Genomic DNA, 22,026 nt, shown 5'->3' with positions numbered 1-22,026 from the left:
TCGTCGCCTGTTGATTTGATACGACTGACGCTTCAGCCCACCGCGACATTTGTTCAGTCATTATAACGGTACGTTAATCTCTAGAAAGGAGCTCATGACGTTAACAGACCATAACCGGCCGATTTCCAGTACAAAGATAGATTACACGGAGTGAGCTGCCCCTGTCTCCTTTCATCAGTTGGTACCGTTTACAGGACACCAAATAACACATTCTCTCGCTTCTCATCCCTGGAAAGCAGGCCCTGTGTATAACTAAGTCGTAGGTCTCTGTGCGTCCTACGTGTTCTATCTCGTAGCATCCGTCAATTGACTTCCGTCTCAAGGCGCAAGGCATCCAGGACAGCACAACATCAGAATCTACGGCCTTCCAGGATATTGTGCCAGCTTCACTCAGGCTCAATCTGTCGAAGTGACTCTGGGCCGTTTCCAATACTTTGTCTCCTTACCCGTGCTGAATACTCCTTCCTGCGATACAGGATCCTGCCGCCGTGGTTGCACCAATCTTCTGAGATCCAGTTTGAGGGCAAGTCTAGTGGCACCGATCATGATATTCGAGGCTTCATTTTCGGCCTGTGGTCTTGACACCCAATCGGCCAGGTGGTTCCCCTTTTGGGTGCATGCCGGATTGTGAAGTCGTACTCTTGTAACCGGGGTGTCCAGCGCGCCACCTTTCTGCGGGGATATCTGGTGGTTCTGCTTCACTTGAGGGCTTTGTGGTCGGTCTTGGCGTAAAGTCTTTGTCCCACGTATCCAGAGTCCGGACGACCGCTAAACATTCTTTCTCAATAGTTGAGTACTTCTCAGCGGCAATCAGGATACGACTGGCCCATTCGATGACTCCATTCCTATGCTGCATGACTGCACCGATTCCCCGGTGCGTCCGTTGGAACAGTAAACATCTCCACAACCCTGGGCAGTTTGAGGGTCAGTTTCTGATCCAGCATCCATGCCTTGACGCGTTCGAAATCCTCACGCGCTTCCCTTGTCCATTCGGAATTCCTATCCTGAAGCAGCAACTTGTACAGTGGAGCGACAGTCGTGTTGAAATTCTTGACAAACCGGTTGTAGTATGCTGCTCGTCCAATAAACTGTCATAGGGATCGCTATGAATTAGAAACAGAACATTCCTGGTTCTCTGCTAGTTTTTTTTCTGGCAGTGGGCTAACCCCAACATGATCTAATTTATGCCCGAGCAGTGTCACCGGACACCGAGTAAGCTGTGTCTTGGCTTCGTTTATCCGCAGGCCAGCCTCTCGAAAACGTTTCAATATGGTCTTCAAGTGAACTGCATGCTTTGTTTCCGAATCGCTTTACACGATATCGTCTCTATGCACGGCAACATTCTGTATTCCCTTCGATAAACGAACCATCAAGCGCCGGAATGTGAATGGTGCCCACGAAAAACCAAATGGCATCTTAATTGATTTTGGGTATCCCCAACCGTAAACCCCGTTTTCTCCCGGTCAGCTGACCTAATAGCTAGCTGCCAGTATCCGGAACAAAAGTCGAACACCGTGAAATATGACGATTACTGGAGCGAATAGGAAACCTCCGCAACAGAACGGACAGTTACAAGCCGATTTACGGCCGGAAATTCACGCGAAATCGGTATTTCCAGTTCACTTTCTTCACAAACACAACCGGGGAGCTGTATATACTGCTGGGTTCCACGAATGAGTCATTTCCAGCATTTCTTGACCCTGTTCATGCCCCACCTTCCATAGATGGGGCAGTATCCGATGGGGGCCTTAAAGTCGGAAGCGTTCGGACGATAGGGGAATTTCGAGCGCAATCCACAAGGAGAAACAAAACGGATCTTCAACGCCTGTGAACAGTTCGGAGTACTCCTCGGCCACGGATTATACTGACAGCACATTACAAGACAGAAGCTTTCGGACACGCAGTTCGCGCATGGCGATGCTTGGGTAACTTTCGGGCTTGACTGAGTTATATTTTGTCACCAGTTTTCCCCGCTTTGGGTCAACCAGGGATTCTGCGCTTCCGATAAAATCTGCTGCAAAAATTGTCTACTCTATTTCTGGGCTAATCAGAAATCCATGCTGCACCGACCTGTCGCCTAGGCGCATTGAGTGTTCTGACAACCCGTCAATTTTCGGTCGGTATCCACCCACTACCCTGACGGCTAGGCGGACGGTTGCATTCAGCTTCGCTCTCTCTCTGCCTCATCGATACCCCTACTGCTGTACCAATTAGGCACAGCTCCCTCTTCTCACCTATCTCGATAACGACCAGTAGCGTTGCCTGTGTCACAACTAATCGCATTCCTTATCCATTGTATGCGCCGTTATACGAGCTTGAAGCGAGGTGAAAGGGAATCATATAAGATGCCCACTTAAACCTAACATTGAACGTGGGAAGAATCGAAGTACGAAAAGAGTAAAAAATAATCCTAGCTACTCAAAGCCTTTAAACTTGTGTTAATTGCTCTAATAATGTTGCTAATGTGTGGCTGCTGCATGTGGACACTATACTGAGAGATATGCTTAAAAGATCCCATGGTTTCTACGTTATGGATCGTTTGGTTTAGAAGTGATCAGTGACAGTTTCAGATGCTGTCAGCAATTATACAGTACAAGTGGGTATAAAGGAGTATCATTTTCCATTGTCTCTCCTGCTGTGGGAGAGAAATGGGCTGACGGACCGATAGCGAATAAGTACCTACTTTCTAAGAGTAACATTTTCCAAGGTTAGTGTATTACATGAAGCCTGAGAGTTGCTTATTGTCAGTAATAGAAGAAGAAAGAAAGAAATCGTTCAGCTGTAGCACCCTTCCGGTGCCTAGCTGCCATGTCACCCGAAGGAAGCACGAGGGCTGGGATACTACCAGGTTGCCCAAGCCTAGACAGGGGAAGTCGATTGGCGGAGGTCGGATTCGAACCACGGACCTTCCGGTCAGTAAATTCGCGCTCTAATCGCTAGGACCATCAATAATAGAGGTAGTTTTCAAGCAGTTTCGGAAGTACAAACCATGAGGTTTCCAGGGGAATCACATGGGCAGATGCACTGAGCCGAAGATCAGACAAAATACTTGGAAGATGTATGTGGGTAACAAGTCTTGTCGTCAGCACTGGCACAGATACTTAAACCGGTGGTCCCTGTAATAACGGAATGTGACGCATTTCTGAAGACGGCATCGTAAAGAATAATTCTTGCGAACAAATTCAGCGGATAATCGCGAAGTACTATCCCACAAGAATATCTGTATGTAGTATGGAATTTTAAGCAAAAATAAGAATTCCGGTTATGCCGATGAAAAGGCGACCAAACTGTAGTGTACTGTGTTCTGTCCAATTGCCCACGTTCCGAAACTTGAGGTAGATGCCCTCCGCTTCCTATAACTGCCAAAAAATGTCGAATAGAATGACCTGAAGAGGTTGCCGTGCGACTCAGAGGTGTCCCAGGGGGAGTGTGGCTCTTGTTGTTTAGTCTATCCAAATTAGGTGTACATTAGGATATCACGTCGAATTGTCCTAACAGGCATAGTCATTAACGCATGTTAGAATAGCGAAAACTGTCATTCCTATTCATTTACGAAAGGAACTCAACCTTCTTTTTCGTCTGATTTGTCAGTGAGTAAACTGCCATGCTCGTTGATCAGGTAGTTTTTAACCCACTCGTCGAGCTGGCAATTGGCTTGTAAGCGCTTTGGCACTGTTCGAGAAAATATTGTCAGTGGATTATTAGGCAGGTCTACAAACCAGTTACCAAACTCGGCGAGCAGGTTTATTACCATATCACGTTAACGTTTCAAATAAGCATGATGGGACATTTGCTGCACACCGAGCTAGACGGGAAATTTCATCCCCAAATGACTGCAAAGAAAATGTCCTAGTAACTTACCCGAGCCATGCGGAGTTCCAAAGCCTGCTTCAAATCCTCGATACACATCATGGCATCCAACAAATCTGATTCAAGTCGATTGCGAGCCTGAATGAAATGAGGACAACTAATTACGGGTGACATACATTAGGCAACGAAAAGCAAAGTTCGTTAGGCACGAGGGATAGTAATTTGTGGGCAACTTGTGTGATGTGATCGTCAAGTTCATCGTGCGTGATGATAACTCCATCATCAGACGAGGCCCAAGGAAGTTGACTATGCATTTAAATAAAACTGAGAGCGACCCAGGAAGTTAAAACTTTCTCATAAGCCATCGTAGCAGCATACACAGCCTTCAGTCAAAACACAGACCAATGGTTGAGCTAGCAGAACTTCAGGCTCAAAAATAAATCGCTTAGCACGTCTTGACTGATGTATGTGCGCATGCGGTGCCCTCGGTGTGTTTAGCCGTGAATGTGTGATGAAATAGACGAATCCTGGCCAAAGTTGTGCTCGTCGTTCACCAAACAGACGTCATACTCACTTCCAAGGGTGCATTCACAGACAAACGTGTGGTTCAGACCAGAGCAGATTGGCATATAATTATTGCATTCGCTCCAGCCAGTGGCTAGCCTTTTTGAGTGAAGAGTCCGGTTAGTGTAGGGTATTCGAACCAATAATAAGTGATAATAGAGTGCTTTTAAGGACAAAAACCCAGTGGGAAACGCTTAGTGCCTTGAGTACCTTCAACAAACCACGTTAAAGAAACAGACTAATCAGTGGTGCCGAAAGTTTTTTATTCGAATTCTGCCGGAAATGACGAAGTACCGAAACGTTTAGCCTAAAATTGCAATCATTGGTTTTGGGAAAAATTGGACTATTAGGCTGCATACCGAAAAATTACAGATCATCGTGTATCCCCACAGTAGCCCTAGTAACATACCGTCCCAAAAGAGATCCAAAAAACGGTTAGCGTTACTATGGAAAGTAAGCATTGTTAAGTACACATCCACCAATTGGTAGAAGTCAAGTTAGAAAGGCCTTCAAGGTGACCAAAATTTATTCAGTTATTGGTTTCATTCATATTCACGATTGAACCACGTAATAATGCCGTAATGAATAAAACAGTGACCAGTATTGATGGTCATTTATTCCTTCTCACTAGTAGTTTTAATGTGTTATCATATTTGGGTAGTGTGGGGGAATCCGATAAGGCAGTTAACTAGGGAGGTGCCATTTCATAGCGGCAAACGTAACTGAGAGGGGGTTAGGTTAGGTGAGGTGATAGTAATTTTTGGTGGATTAAAAGGAGCCGCGGGAGAGAGGGACCTGAAAGTATAAAACAGCAAGTTTTATGTGAGCGAAAAATGCATTAATAGAAACAACATATCAGAATCAATCGTAAGGTCAACTGTCGTAAAGGGATGTGGAACAGCTAAGTCAGGGGAGCACGTTCAGATAACTTTGGAAAATGTCCAAAAACTCAGTTGTTAGTTCAGGAGATCAGGCATTCAGTGAATCAAATAATTTGGGTAAGTTGGGTTTCGAAAAATAACAACCGCTGTAAAGATGACACCGATAAATATAGAAATGAATGAGAATGCAACAAGCAAGTATCCTCCAAACACAATAAAAACACTTGCGAAAAGTTCAAAAAAGACAACCGTCTCGCCCAGTCTAACAAATTATTATGAAGGGGTTCACGCATCTTCTAGGCTGCTCGTCTACAAAATGACCTATTCCTGGTCATTATATCTAACGCTTCTGCAAGAATTGTATGAGTTTGCACCTTATAAAGAGCAAAAGCTGAGTTGGTTTTGTGTTCTTTCAAGCCCACTGCGTTTTCTAAAAGAATGTAACAAACTCAAGTGCCGTAACACGTTCATGCTAATTATCAGATGCCTGCAGGGCATAAACGCCTCCTGCAGCATCCAAACCTCTGGGGAAGAGTTTTAAACCGGCCCCTCCAGGTTAGTTTCGATAACAGAAGAGAGTGATGTGTGTGACTGCTAAACGCCCCACTGAGATCACGGATAGGAACGAGAACGTGTTGATACCGGATCACGCCAAGGTACAAACCAGTTGTATCAGAATGAACTCAATGATACTCCTACATACTCTTACATATTAAGTCCTCAGCATGAAAGCAGAATGTATCAAAGATAACTTAAGCCAAATGCAGCCAAACATGAGCTGTGCGTAGAGCGAATTTCAGAATGGGAGATGAATTGGGAAAACGTTTTGTACTAAGGGCGTACCAGGCTTGAAGACATTACTTGTAGTCCAAACAACACCTGACAATAGCTCACCTATATAAGTTTAATGAATTTCATACAACCAAACTCAGCTTGACACAAATTTCAGGGAAGTTCACAGTGAGATCATGTATTTAGTAGAACGCGAGTCATTCTACAGCTTACTTCAGGAAGTAAACTCAAAAAGTGTTCACATGAAAACATCTGCAGTGTGTACACACTCCTGAATACTAATCTCTTCCCGTTCAGTGGTGGTTGACCTGCCATTGTTGTATCTCCCAAGTTGTAAAGAAGGCAAAAACGAAAAAGGTCGCGGCCAAAAACATGAACAGGAATCCTTGCGGATGGGACAAAATTATCCCATGTTCTACTCGGTCACAGTATCGTTTATTTCTAGGAGCATGATCACAGACGTAAAAAGTAAATTCAAGAGATGAATGTGGAAGGGTTAAAGGACAATATCATATAAAATAGAAAAGCGTCTCATTCAAAGTCATGCTACCAACAGTTACAGTTGGACAAGATGAATCTCAACGTATGTAAGAATGTTCGGTAGGGAAACACAACAACAACCGAGGGAAGGACAAAAAACGCTGAATGCTCTTCAAAGCGCGGTAAGCACTAGCACAGTCAAGACTCGCGTAACAGGCAAAACTGGTAGCCTAATGAAGTGGCATGAATCAGGTCTTTTGAGTCCACTCGGTATAATCAGAATACAATATACAGTGAAGTTCAGATCGCATCGCTGATTTGTTTCAACCTTTCCACTTGTAATTTCACTAAGAATTCTGACGTAAGACACCACGTTTCAGTAGAATTTTAGGTTTAACTGACCATAAGGATTTCGAGTGGTGAGCTAAAAAACCGGGAAGAGTTGAACAGTTGAGTGGTCCCTGAAAGCACCAACGTCACCATTAGCTGATTGTTCGGTAACGATAAGATTTAGTTTTTACAAGTCTTATACATAGGAAGAGACTACTTAGTGTACTGTGAAAGCATCTTGTAATGTGTTGGTAGGTGCACTATGATGATTCGATTCCCACTGACTTTATATCCAGCATATTTACTCCAAGATTTTCATAATCAAATCGTTTAGCGTTGCTGACTTGTAAGACAGCAATATTGTTTTGTTCTTTAAAGAAATAGAATTTCTGGAAGGGCTCCAAAACAAAGTAGATCGACAAAAATAACACTGGGGATCTCGTTTGTGCTTCGCTCGGACTTTTGAGTCAACTTCCACGAAAGATGCTCGATAAATCTGAGATTACCACAATGTCTGGGCACGCCACCAATTTTTAGATACAGGGATCGAGTTAGCCTGATTAGTAGAAGTGGTACTGCTGAATATTTGTCACGTTTGTACTATGCATCATATCTACTGAAGTTGAGTAGTTAGCTAAAGCGGCACAAAAGAACTCGTCACTTATTGAGTTCCCATCTTGTAGTGTTATAACATTACTGCACAACCGCTTTTGTTTTTGGGTCTAATTTGGGTTATGCTCCTCTACAAAGTGAAGGGCTCTGATTACGTGCATTCAGCCTATTGATTCACTAATATGTCTCGTGAACTGAGTTGTTGAGCATACACGAAAGTTGAGATGATCAAGTGCATCACGCTCTGCCAGCTGCTCATGAAAGCATCCAAGTTTAAATGAAGACGCAGGGGTGATCCATATTTATATCCCACCTTAAGAGAGCATCCATCACTGGAGAGACAGTGCAATATATTCCGCGCGTGTTACCTTGCGGACAGTATCATATTTGCGGACGAAAATGGAATCATTTGAGCTAGGGTGACCATAGTGTATGAAGCAACACCAAAATGGAAAAAACCCAACCATAGGTTACCTGACAATAATGGCATATCTGTTTTCTAATTTCACACCAAATTTAGCCTACTAGAAACTATGTCTTGCGCTTGTACCGTGGCTCCCACCAGTCTACCTTTTGGATGTTACCTTGTATGGTTACCGGTGAAGAATTTGGGAGCATACAGCTGAAATACATCCAGTCAACCACCGCGCCAGCAAAAAAAGCGATTGAACCAGATAAATTCAACGGAAGAAACCTCTGGACGAACGTACAGAGGTTGAGGAGTGTAAGTCGGAGTAATCAACTCAAGGGCCTGATGGACACCAGTTGGCGAGCTGAGCAATAGGACTGGTCACCCAAAAAACAGCAGTAAGGAAAAACCAGACCCCATTAGAAAGAAGTGCATAAGCACATTTACACTATACAGCACAAACAGTGATGCATCGCACTACTGCAGAGTAACTTTCACACGATGCAACTTCCATCGGTAATAAAACACTCGCAACGAAATTGTCAGGCTTATTAAAGAATTCAGCCACCCACTAAGCAATCTGAGCTACCAGCAGTCCCTACAATGGCAAGGTTAACCTAGGCTCGAAATATGCACTGTTGTTTCACTGATGATGTGAGTAATCAATCATGGGTACATCAAGGTTCATGAAACAGCTGAACTCTCCACTCACACATGTGATGTATCGGTTAGTAACTACGCACAACCACTCAGTATTCAATCACAGTTCTTGGGTACCAAAAACTCAACTAACTCCAGTCAACAAAGTCAAATGCCAAAAAGCAAATGTATTAGTAGGTGAAGAGACATACTATGACAACCTCATATTAATACCTACTAAGGGATAGTACTCAGCCAAAAATTACACTACATATAGTGTTTTCATTTCTTCGTCCAGTTCCAGTGGCCAGTTAATGGTAATATTCTTATTGTAGCTTAAGCTCCGCGTTCAAAAACGCAGAATGCAGCAGTTGTATTCTGCAGCAGATTATGGAATGACTTGTTACCTCTAGTGTCTGGAAAGGTTTACATCGAATGGAAAGTTGAGATAGATTTTGCTCGAATGACTCCAATTAAACCAATGAAGCCGTATCATCAGCATTTCTACCCAACCTGTTTCACTTTCCCTCTATAAAGCATTGTACTTCGGAGTAGACCGCTGGTTACGTTAAAGTTCCCATAAACATGGACACTACAATGCACAGCATACACCAAACCGATGTCTTTGTATTAGTTGTTCTGTGAGGCATGTAAGGATGAAGGTTAAGAACTTAACGTAGAAAGGTATACTGCACCCGTTTCGTTTTGGAGCTAGTTCGATTGAAAGTGAGCCAGTGAGCATCGTATACTGACTTCGGTACACTTGAACCTTGTTAACCAACGCAAGAAGAATACAAGGGGCACGTTTAGGAAGCGCCTCATAAGATGTTTTGATTTTACCTCTGAAAAGTCGTTAATTCTAGAGTCACTCAACCTGTGAGGTGGACCGAATGACCAAAGAACACCGCCATACCGCTTGTTACAGAATAACGGCCGGAAAGGTAGTGATCAAATATTCGTCTCTCCTCATTCCCAATAGGGATGCAAGAGCTCAACGATACTTCAGGTGTTTCTAGAAAATTGAAATCCGACTGGAGACGTTGCGGGTGTTTGTGAGTGCAATTTGTGAAAGAGAGATGACCGATATTTATTGCAGCATAACCAAACAGTATTCATTAAAATATTGTTTTCGACATACCAGAAAATACGGAAAAATCGGAACATGGATACTACTAGATCGGCGGCCAGTTTGCCCATAAAATGGCACAAAACAAAATCGCTGGAGGAGAAGCAACCGAAAACGACAACGCCAGAATCAGCCACCCAATGAACTTTGAATTGGACAGGGAATTAATTCGCTTACAATCGACGTGGATGTGGTTACTTATTTCATTTCACTGTGAATCTCGTCCACGGACATACACAATGGATGTATTTCTGAACATACAATCTCACGGAGATTGCATATAAGTAACGATAATGACACTCATTCCATTAAAAATCTAATCTTTACCTGTGTCTCCTAAAGGCCAACAGATGTCCCTAATCACCGGTAATTTATTGAAATGCGGTGTGCCAATCAAACAATGTAGTGGTCCGTTGTTGTGCTTGGAGCTTCCTGGGATAATATGCATTCGTATCCAGAAATTGGTTTGACAGACCTACTCCAACCCCTCCCCCATACACCCTAACCAAAAAACTCTTCCTCGGAGCATTTATTCTAAGCGACAATGTTATTTTCGGAAAGCAAAACAGCGGACAAACTTAAACGATGTTTGGGTTGCCACTGCTTGGTTTTGTTAAGTATCCAGAGGAGGCGCCTAACGACAAGCTTATCAGAAGTTAAACTAACTCAATTTTATGGAATAATGTCAAGTTTTGTCTGAGATAGCATATGCGATATCCAAATCATCGTCACATGCATTCATGGACCTCCGGGTTAACTCTGAAAATCCTCTAAGGATAATCGCACACATGACCAGATAGTCGCTGCTTGTCTTCACATGACTTACACGACTCATCAGAACAAACAGCTACCCCAGCTTGGACCGGTCAAAATCGACTTCAATTCGACTGACGTTTTCTTCTCTTTTTACATTCAGGCAATAACATAGATATAAAAAAGTTGTCTAATCTAAGGCTTTGTTGCTCAAACTGCGTCAAACACTGTTACTATTCTGAGAAATTGTGATAATCTAGCGCTCGTTAGTTATGTTATTTCCCCCGCTTTTCACATGCTCATAAATACCTACAACAAAGCTGAAGTGAAGAGTTGATAACATGTGCATCATAAGGTGCTAGGTCAATCCGAATTTTTCTTGCTGACTGGGATGGAACAATTCAAATCAGTTAGCAATAGAAGCAGAAACCCACCCATCCTCAATGGGCTAATGTGACTAAATGATGGCGGTGTGTAGGGGAAGTGAGCTATCAAAAATAAGTCTAAATCCTTATGTTGCTAAGTAAGTGATGGTGTTAATTCAGTAGATGAGTAAAATGGGGCGATAACCACAGTTTCCAGAAAGTGCAAGCCCACGACCACATCCCGACCACGCACAACACATTCCAGTCAGTTGATTGGTCTGCTCAGGTGAGAGGACCAACTAATGGAACAACCAGGGGTGGAAGCACTTAAATTCAGGAAGCTGGACATAAGTGAGGATAGCGCCACTCGATAGGGACAAACATATGGGCCTTCACAAGCATAGTTAGTGTTAAAACGAAGAATGATTATTCGTTTCAAAATGACGAACCAAGTAAATAATGAAAGTACTGTGGAAAGGTTGGCGACGATACCTGGTGAGGGTATCTGAATGCAGTTTATGCTGTCCGATTTGTCCCGAATGGGTAATTTTAACCAGAGAAGAGGTGGAATGTGACTACTTTTCCCATTACCAAAAATCCCTATCCGCATCAGAGACCGTTATGTGAGATGGCGACAAGAAAAAATGGACATATTCAGTCATTTCGGGTACGAAATTGCTATAAGGCAGTCAGCTGGAGAAACAAAAATGATACTCTGGTTCGGAACCTCAGCTGCCTGCATTTTTAAAGAATTCAAATATAAAACCAAATGCCATTTTGTGCTCTTTTGGATTACGTTAAGCAATACCTCTAAGGTAAGCCAAATGGATCTTACGATTTCAATTTCACCAGACTTCCACTACAAACGTTCTTCCAGATAACAGACATCAAAATATTTCCGATACCACAAGTGTCCAGTGGAAGAGGGAGGCAATGAAAGCATGAAATGCTAGGCTCTTTCTAACACCACGGGAATCAGGAGTTTTCACGGTCACAGTAAAATGACACCGAAATTCTGTAGTGACCGACTCTATCGTTCTAGTCCAACGTTTCCGCTTTCCATCAATTAATCGTAGGGAACTGAATGAAGAAAACATAAGTTGCCGAAACCCAGTCTATTCAGAGGATTGAAAGCACAACCTCAAAAGGCCGGAGCAAACGGCTTTCGAGGAGAATTGCGCTATATCAACGTGTTGAATACAGCAGAAATAACGAATCAGTTAGACTTCCACTATAGTTTATCCTCAGTACACTATTGTTCCTATTTATTGAAATTCTGGCAAGCGGTAAGTGGATGCAAAACCTTCCTCTCAGAAGGCGAAAATGTACGGCAACCGCATATCGACACAGCGCAGTTTGGGAAGAGCGAGAAGCGTATCACGCAATGGATAATGAATTGGCAACTTGTCATTTGCCAGAACACACCCGGTGGAGTACTTATCACCTTAATCCAGGTTACACGCCTAACCCCATTTACAACCATTTGTTTACATAAAACGCGTAAACACTTGGTTAGCGATCTGGTGGCGGACAGAATGCAACTCCACATCACAGTACAATGTGCATGCGAGCGGCAATGGACCTCCCACGTAACCGATAACGCCTATCGGCAAACTTTTCCGTCTGCGTTCGGATTGTAGGTGAAAACAAACTTGGTCTCTTACTTTGCAAAAGCCTTCTGTACCGATAAAATATGCCTTTGAACAATAGATACGCGGTGCTTCTCTACTCCTTCGGTGGAATACAATGATTTTCTTTGTGAGCAAATCAACCTGCGTGTCTCTAGGAAGCCAGTGCATATACATTATTCATTCGGTGTGTGCGGCAACAAGACATCAGGAGTCAAGAACGGATGAGTAACTTTGGAGGTGGACTCACTGAGAATAGGATACAGTTCGCTGCCGATCAGGGACTTCTGGAAAATGTCCTTTCACAAACTTGTGACCAAACTTACATTATTTATTTTGCGCTCGCCTCATGCTCACAGGAGTGGAATGAGTAACGTCAGTAGAAGGCAGAATTGAAGTTGATTTGCTGTAGATAGCAAAATACTTTTACAACAGCATAGAACAACATGGATTTGCCGAGCACTTCTTGTGCAAGGCTGAGAATGCTCAGAGATTTTGGCTCAGTTTGCATCAGTTGTATAAAGCAACCTGATGAGAGATCATAAAGACCTTTGTCGTAGAAATACTTACAAGCCTACAAGATTTAGTTCAACTATCCAGATAAGCGGGAGCTTTAAACAGAATTCAATGATGAAATCAGCAGAACAGTTTGACATTAGCAAACTGTTAACTTATATTACATTGCGCTTTTTGTGCGGCATTCGATGTGTTTTGTATACCTCCTCCACAGGCCAAAGTCCACAATGACGACAAAAGTGGTTTGGTTATAACCAAATTACTCAGCTCAGCGAACAAGGGCCATCTCCTCCAAAGGCCAAAGTCCACAATGACGACAAAAGTGGTTTGGTTATAACCAAATTACTCAGCTCAGCGAACAAACCAAGGGCCATCATCAAAATCCGAGCTACACATATTCTCTTCATTAGATTTTTTATACATCCCAAGCTTCTGACTGGTCATCATCAGCTAGCAATATAAGTGTCCTGAGTGCATCCTATGGGTGCTGCCGACTACCAGACTACTTTTAGGATAAGTTACGGATTTTAACGAATTATGTATGCGTCATCAGTTCAGTTCTGCTCAGTCTTGATAACTTCTCGGAAAATTGTACTTTGACGACTCTTGGATCATGACCCTCCAATGAATTTCACCCAAATTTACATGTTAGGCGGTGCCGCAGGTTAAACTCTTAGACAGATGAGGAACTTGCATCAAGTTTGATTTCAGCTTATAAAACGAGACACTGGGGGATAAGTGGTCGTGACCTGAAATCAGATTTCACGAAAGGACAGATACAAAAACTGTCTCAACTGGAGAAAGTCTGAATAGCACATAAACTACTATCGGACCCGTGAAAAGGGAGATCCAGAATAGAAGACAGATGTCTTGTAAGACAATAAGAATAGGTGAAACATTCACCATTTATGTATTATGGCCTTCAACTGTTTAACTATGGCGGATCCTGATTTTTTAGAGCTATGTTTGAGCAATTCACACGATTGACAGAATGCCACTAGATAGCCAGCGTCTATGCTTTAAAAACCCCGATTGAATATTCGTTATTCGATTAATTGTCTGATGCTTGATATGGCAATGATTTGATCGCTTATTTCCGAATGGCAAATGGGAGGTTATAAAATTTTCACCGTTTGAGGTCACAATTTATATTTTCATGTGTGGCAGCTTCTTCCTGTCCTACATTTCAAAACTCTGTAGTGTGAAAGTGGACAAGAGTCTGTCGTTGACCTAGATGCTTCTTAATTAAGTTGACGGTAACTGATTGAAGTCTGCCATTTAATTTGCTTTTAAGTGACGAGTGATTGACCCAACCTGGCAAATTCGTCGTCATACGAACTAAAACAACATAAGTAAACCCGAGTGATTTTCATGTGTGTTGTGAATGCATCGGTGATGGCAGCTCTACAGACCTTTAAATGATTGTTCAGGTGGTTATACGTATTAAGATGTTGGTACACCATCAGCATATTCACGAAGCAAAGATGGCTTGCCAAGCAATCGGTGAGCCGGCTGCAAATCAATGCTGAAACGTGTAGGTAGTTTTTGTATCTCCTGTAGTTTGCACAGCTCATACCGACCGAAAGAGATTAGAAAAAAGAACTTATCTTACCAGCCTTCGAAAATATCTTGAGCTCAATGGGTTTTCCTTATACACCGATGTTGAGGAAGACTCCCATGGTACTTTTTACAGAGGCCAATTTTTTGAATGAACCTGTAAATTTCATTTTTGGTCTGGCAATAGCGACAGGATCAGAAAATCGTTTTTTCATTTTGTTCTAGTCCGTAAAGTAGAGCCATAGGGTGGGAGAATGGATGCAGAAAACAAGCGTTCAGCCTTGGTAAAACGTATGGAGTCATCTCATGATTGTGAACACGAGCTCCTGATATCCAAAAACACACCCCGTCTGTGCCACGACATGGCCACGACATGTGCCACGACAGGCTTACAGATATTCAAGTTCAACCTAAACATAACTAAAAGATCTCTTCCGTAATGCAAAAATACTCGTGGTTGTTAGGAACTTCTCTTATTTAATTCGAACCTATCTTGCACACTTGAGTACCCAATTATTAGGCAAGTTAACAAACACATCATTTGCGAGCGTAAGTTATAGCACTGACGGCGATTGCTTCGTTAAAGGTACAAGCTCTCAATTAGACAAGACCGCCCAGTTGTACCTTGATACCTCAGATTAATGTTTGGATTTCGTCTTTGTGAGTTGCGGCACACTGTAATAGCCCGACAAAGCCTGATGACATGTTTAGATTGGATAATGTCGACCAGAAACTACCGCTGAACTGAATGGGCAAGGATTTTTGCTTTGATTATCTCTAGTCAGCTAACTAGTCAATTCACAGGATGATGCTAGCTGATCGATCCTCCAAAAACCTCACAGACGGAGGATGATTGTTCAAACGAAAGCAGTGTGAATTTGAACTATATATATATATTCTGAATGTCGGATGGAACAATTTATGTGTTATGATCGGACCCATCTGGTGATTGCAGCGGTAAGACCTTTCCATCTTTTGTTACCGGATTTACGATATCCTATATCACATGCATATATGGATCATTATTCTAGCCACTTGGTTACTGACATCCATGTTGTATGTGTTTTGAATATAACATTAAAGATTTCCAGTTTGTGCATTCGCGCCCCCAGTTTTGGTAGTCGATAGTGACCGATTCAAACTGCCAATCAACCGATGTTCCTCAGCCTTGTTAAGATCTCTAGGTAATCTTACCGCCTAGGCCGGTGAGCCAGGAATAAATAGGAGTTCTTGCAAATTATTTTGACTCCGCTTTTTCTTGCCGTCTTTGAATTATTTAACTCACTTGTGAGTTATGCGCAGTTTCCTGCAGTGTCCTAGCTCCGACGGTGAAATGAGCATACACGCGTCAAAACTATCAGTTGAGCAGCCACTGTAAACCTAGGCGTTATAGGTAACACAGCACACATTTGCGGATTTCGGTGAATTCACCTGGCATGAACCAAAATCCAGAGAATGAAGCCCGGTGGTGATCAGTATTCTTATTCCCAGACACATTCGTCATATTGCCCGTACTCTTGAATGAAACAAACTCGCCTTTTAAAAGGCGCAGACAGCGGTTAAGGCTAGGTCAAGAGACTAGTAGGCATCCGCGTCGAATCAAAGGTTGCCCCCCCAGTAGGTATGGTTCTCACAGAGTTTGTCTTGAGAGAAGCTCAAGCTATTTCGTGGACATCTGGAAATAAGGTCTGCAGCCGCAAGAGCTTGCGAAAATGAGTTGGCCAAGGAAGAGTTGGCTGAAAAACGTATAATATAGTATAATATAGTATAATATAGTTCCCTTCGAAGTTTGAGTTATCTTTGAAAATACAAAAATTAGCATAAGGGAAGCAGTACGCGGTGTCATTCAAACCTCAACGCATTTTCTTGCCGACAGAAGATTCATAGACAGGCCGAGGTTCGGTTTTTGAGGACTGTCACCATGGTGTCGGTGTACCAGTGGTTATGCTGCGAAAATTCAGTCATGTATGGCCTCCAGTAGCAACTCCTTCATCAACAACGCTTTCGAATGAAGAACAAATCCTAGTATCACCTTCGAGAGCGGGTTGCATGTAGAAAATCGTCTCTGGCGTGCTCAAAAATCGCGCCTCACTACGTCACACTTTGACAGCGGTTTGCGTCAATCAGCGTGAATAGGCATTGAAACATAACTAAAATTGTATTGTGCGCTTCCAGGCAAAATCGTGTATATTGTCGTATTGTCGTTTCACTTAGGTATCTCACTTCAGTATCGGGTGAATTTTCCTCCGTAAACATAAGGCCGTCTGGCTGACGTCGACAGCTACCTCTTGACTGACTGTACTAACAAGTTAGGACTGAAGTGTAATGCTTTGACTGAATGTGTTTTGCTTTGAACCATAATTCACAGTCCACCTGAAGAACATCGTTTGCAGTTGCCATTTTTATGTAGTCCTGTCGCCACACATATTTGTTTTTTATATTTTTGCTTTCAGTCGTTAGCAATGCACTAGTTATCCCAATGATGCCACCGTGATTTATGAGCTGTTTCGCCTCTTTTGGGAGGAGGGCGAGATGGTCCAGGGGCCGGGATGGCTCAGTGGTTAGATCGTGAATTAACTGACCGGAGGGTCCGTGGTTCGAACCCCACATCTTCCTCTCGACTTTCCCTGTCTAAGCTTGGGAAACCTGGCAGTATCCCAGCCCTCGTGCTTCCTTCGGGTGGCATGGCAGCTAGGCACCGAAAGGGTTGAACGATTATCTTTTTATTTTCTTTTGGGAGTAAGCTCTCTTCGGGGTTCTGCGCAGAATCAAAAAGCAGTTGGCAGTCTAATATCAATCATTGTTGTAGGTTGAAGCCGCATTACAGATTCGCATTCCGGGGTATTTTCAAATCTAGGCCTTATTTACATACTCAGGAAATGTGACCCATGGTGCTCTTCGGATGCGCAATGGCAAAACAGCGTTAAATCTGGAATCTGTCATCGTTTGAAAGACACTCCATCTGTACTGTATTTAACTCCTATAGCAATGGTATATTTCCAGCATGGCATGATTTGAACGACTGTAGAATATCTACAATAACATTGTGCGTGAGACAACACTCAGAAGCGTCGCCAGATCGCCAACCACCATCTTCCAAATAAAACAATTTTATACTTAAAACACATACTACCGAAACTATTTCCGAGGCACAAAAACGCTAAATGGAAGCAGACACATTCAAAGACGATATCACGGAATCTTCGCGCACTCCTTCCTCGAGCTGATGCGCTACCTTTTGCATTTAATTGGAAGCCCTACATGGCGTGGCTTGTGGCTGGTCTCACTGGTCTGCATATTGCCACTCCCTAGTCAAACTGATGAGTTGATCTTGACCTGATATTGTTCGTCATGTATGTAATGGGTAAGGTTCGAAGATAATGCGTTAATCCCGCTGATGGCCGTTTGCTGTGACAAAATGTCTAAGTGTGTCTATTTCAGTACTATTTGGTGTCAGCGCTTCGTTTTAAACCGTTTCTCCTATAGATTTTAGGCATTCTTTAGAAGTTGCATTCCTCCGCCACCCCTTCTGCTTTCTGAGATGGCACCGATTTCCACCGTTGTGCAGCATTTGAGCGACAGTATTTACGTTATTGCTGATGATAATGAGAGATCGTCAGCACCCAAATGTGCCCAAATGTTCCACAAGTTCCAACATACACAATGTTATTACTGTTAGATACTAGGAGCTAAATAGATCATTTGTGGAAAGTGCGACTCCATCTGGGTTTCACTTGCACTATATGGATCAGCAAAAGTTTGAGAGATAAAAGTAGCATTTCAGAGTCTGAGTCGAAGTTCTCCAGCTGGTGTACCGGAGTTTCCATTAACCAATTGGTAGGCCTTCCTGTCTTGCAGGACTACTGCCCGGCCGTTGAGGTGTGGTATTCTAATTACACTTCCGTTTAGATTATGAGTGTGAGACCATTCTTTGGAAGTGATTGCGTAGAGCACCTCTAGATGGGCAAAAGCGCAAATTCCACGAGCCATGGGGTTGGCTCATAAAAAAATCTAGAATAACTTCGGCTGTTGATACGAGACCCTATTTGAGATAGCTTTTTATTAGCGCGACCTTTTTCTCTGTGACCATCGCATACTAACTGCTGCTCTCGAATAGTCCCCTTCTTCCTATTTACAAGCTTCAACTATGCCTTTGTAGACTCAGTCGATTCCCATTCCGAGATAACCTGTTTGGTGACAACGGCTGTAAAGTAATTCCGCACTTAGGAGTAGAGGCTTGTCAAGCAGCTTCCCAGTTAGCACGCGTCCGCGCCTGCTTGTAGAACCTGTGCGGAGTCTGTGCAGAAATTCTGTCCTAATGTTTGGCTTTTAAGCCGCGGGAGATTGAGACGTTTAAGAGGCATCAAAGCTTCTTTATGTCTCATAGTGATGAAAAACCACAATACCCTGCATTTTCGAGTCCCTACGGAATGTAAACCGTCGACCGATTTAAGTGGTTTTGTTTTGGTGCACCATTTCCGCACCCGGGTGCGGAAACGTGTTTCATTTCCGCACTGATTTCTCACCCGGGTGAAGCCATGCTGCAGAAATTTTTGTACTGGTGCTAACTAGGTTTTGACACTTTCCTCAGTTTGAGTTCTAATAACTTGAGCCGGAAGAATTTTCTTTTTGCCCGCTATTCTTATGGACATAAAAAGTCGTTTGTGCCTTGGCTTTTCTAGATTCAATGTATATGTGTAAATGTAGATTCTTTTCTAAGCAGCACTCCATCTCGAAGATCCATTCTAATCATGGAAACTTCGTGGAGATTTCTAATCTAGAGAGTACAGTTTTGATCCCTTTGCATGGTCCAAGTAGTGTACTTAACTAATCCCTGTAACAACCTTAAAACCGATTTTCCACAATTTCGCGTCCACTAAGGCCGCTACTTTATCAAGTGATAGTGTGCACAGCCGCTCATAAGAGAATCTGTTCGTATATGAACAGTATGAAAAATCCAAAACCTTTTTGGCAGAAGTTTGACAAAGAAGTAGAACTGTAGCAGTAGCTATCCACTGCAAATTGAACCCCGTTAAGAACAAGGTGAGTTCATAGTGACCGCGTGCAACTTGCCCAGTAAGTAACCGTCAATATGTGGACTACAGATCTAAGTAAGCCGATGGGATAAATGACCAAAGTAACTGACTGGTATACACTCAAAATGGACGGATTGCGCATGGCATCCATAAGCTCTTACTCAATTTATCCTAGATCTTAGGACGCACCTGACACTCATCGACATAAAACAATGTCGTTTCGAAGAAGGCGAGGAATCACTCAAAAGTAGCTGCCTGAGACCTATTGTGTAACTATGGTGGGGTTTTGTGACTGTCTTTAGCCATGATTTCCATAGTCCTGCTGACAACAAGGTAATCAAATGTCTTTATGTAAACTTCAAACGGTTTCATTGGAGTTTTATTGAAAAATCAACCGATGAAACCATTCAGCCGGAGCCAATCTTCATTATCCTTGGCCCTTAACACACTCGATAGTAGTACGCCTACGAAAAAGGTGAAGCGGATTACCCAACAAGTGCGCTCGCGCACATTTAGCAAGCTGTAAGCTGGTGATGTGCGTGTGGTTTTTGACGAAAGCATGCCGCTCTTCGTGCCACAAGTTACAATCAGCGAAATGTCTTTTCAAAGAATTCTCTCATGACTACTTATAATTTCCCATGCAAAAGACTGAGACTTACTAGCTGGTGGTTCTGTGGATCATTCCCAAACTCCCTAGTTCATAGTAATATTTCTCATCAGTCAATTTCCGTCCAACAATCAGAAAATAGATTTAGACTGCCAGTTACGTAAAAGACACGAGGTGAATTCCACTCGGTCACAGACAGACCGCCATTCCAGCGGGTGTAGGATTTCTTACAACTTTGGGCGAAGTTGAACACATGTCAATGAAAATCATGTGTCGGATTTAGACTCGCATCCTGGTGGATCATCGCTGTGGAGGGCAGATGCATTTGATTCCAAGGGCTATCGCTTTTAGGGAGCTATTCTTTACAAGATTACGGGTTACGCAATAAAAAATCCTCCGAACGTTTTCTCCTATCATACATGAGGCGGGTTAAGCTGCATGGTTGGTTACCTGGATTCACAAGAACGTTTTCTCGATCTGTTTCCCAAAACGATAAGACTTCTTCGGAACAAGCGTTCCAAAAACCACACAGAGCCCGGCTCACTCATCATTTCATGGATCATACAAAGTTCGAAATTTCCCAGTCAGCCGCTTTACTTCATAAACTATGCAACTTATGCGATCGGGTATTGGGAACCTGAATCGTGCTAAATTTGTTTAGGAAAGCCTGTGTATTGTTGTACAACAAGCATCAGAGAATATCAACATTATCACTTTTACAGAGGATGCGTTTACCTTGGAAAATAGGCTGCTCCAAGACAGGAAACACGCAAAAAAAAGAATTCAACTTACCATCTCATGATTTTTTGACATGATTGATAGGAACCGTTCAAGTCGCAACTTCTCGTTCATTAACAAACGGTATGAATTGATGAGCTCCGATTTCGACATCTTAATTTACAATACTCACACTATGAGGAAAAACAACTAACATTTTCTTGTGTTTTCGCATTCATTGACCATCTCTTAGACATTTCTTCGGTGGGTTCAATCGGCTGCAGTGTATCCTTTAAACATGAACAATATCGTCTACTCTAAACTTACTTTATCTTCTGGCATTGTGCGGGGATCTTTTGGATCAAGGGGACTCGGTTCCTGCAATGTAGATTGCTCAACCAACATGTCTCAACATACGGTTGATTTAGCGCGTCTCGATTTTTTCACGGAGTGTGCTGCAACGGCTTCCCTTCCTAGATGCTTCCTCATAATACCAGGACTTCTAAATCTGGGATCGGCCTAGAGTTTAAATCAGGAATAAACTGTGTAACTTTTATACTTAGGTAATTACCTGACGGACAGCGAAAGCGCTAAAATCGGGAAGGGATTCTGTTTCCATAACTGTCGTGTTCGTTCCAGCGTCCCTTCACTACATGAGCCAATTCACATCTATCCGGAAATGTACGCACCGTCACTCGAAAATAACTCAAAAGCCCGCCATAAAAATGAAAGTGAGAGTGCATTTAAGTTGAACGACCAAACTCAACTCAATTACCAAGATGCCACCTCAAGACTTATTTTTCGGAGTTCTTGCCCGAAAACGTATTATTTGTCTCTGCTGTGGTAGTAGGAACCGAAGGAACGCCCCTGCGTGTGTACCTGAGGCTTGGAAAAGTACATGGCACGGGCGAAGGTTTGAAGCAATTTTGCGAATTCACGGAATGATACAAAATATCGATGCTTTCACTCAAGCTTTCCGGGCGGGTTTATTGTTGTCATTAAACGGCTGCTTTTAACCTGAAAGGAAAAAGAGAAGCAAGAAAGTGGCAACGCTCTTCAGGGTATAATTGATGGCATTGGGCTTGACAGCGCGAGCGTCTGAATTGCCTTTAGATGGGTACTAGATGCTGTATGATTAGCCATCGGAGGGGGGTCGTGTCGCGCATCAACTACCCAAAATGAAAAAGAAATGGTACCTCATGAA

General features: G+C 42.9%; 1 protein-coding gene across 1 annotated transcript in view; it reads right to left on the bottom strand.

Moving 5' to 3' along the window:
• Window positions 1-21,200, bottom strand: part of T265_00320 (hypothetical protein) — a gene marked incomplete at both ends in the record, with an annotated part of 56,021 nt that extends 34,821 nt beyond the window's left edge. The window contains 2 exons of the mRNA XM_009164065.1: window positions 3,862-3,948; window positions 21,150-21,200. Coding sequence (XP_009162329.1) covers window positions 3,862-3,948; window positions 21,150-21,164 — 102 coding nt within the window. The remainder of the gene's footprint in view (window positions 1-3,861; window positions 3,949-21,149) is intronic.
• Window positions 21,201-22,026: the final 826 nt, after the last annotated feature.

The sequence above is a fragment of the Opisthorchis viverrini genome (assembly GCF_000715545.1).
Source record: "Opisthorchis viverrini unplaced genomic scaffold opera_v5_3, whole genome shotgun sequence".
NCBI lineage: Eukaryota > Metazoa > Platyhelminthes > Trematoda > Opisthorchiida > Opisthorchiidae > Opisthorchis > Opisthorchis viverrini.
Note: the sequence above shows the minus strand (reverse complement) of the source record. Positions and strands in the feature narration are given on the sequence as shown.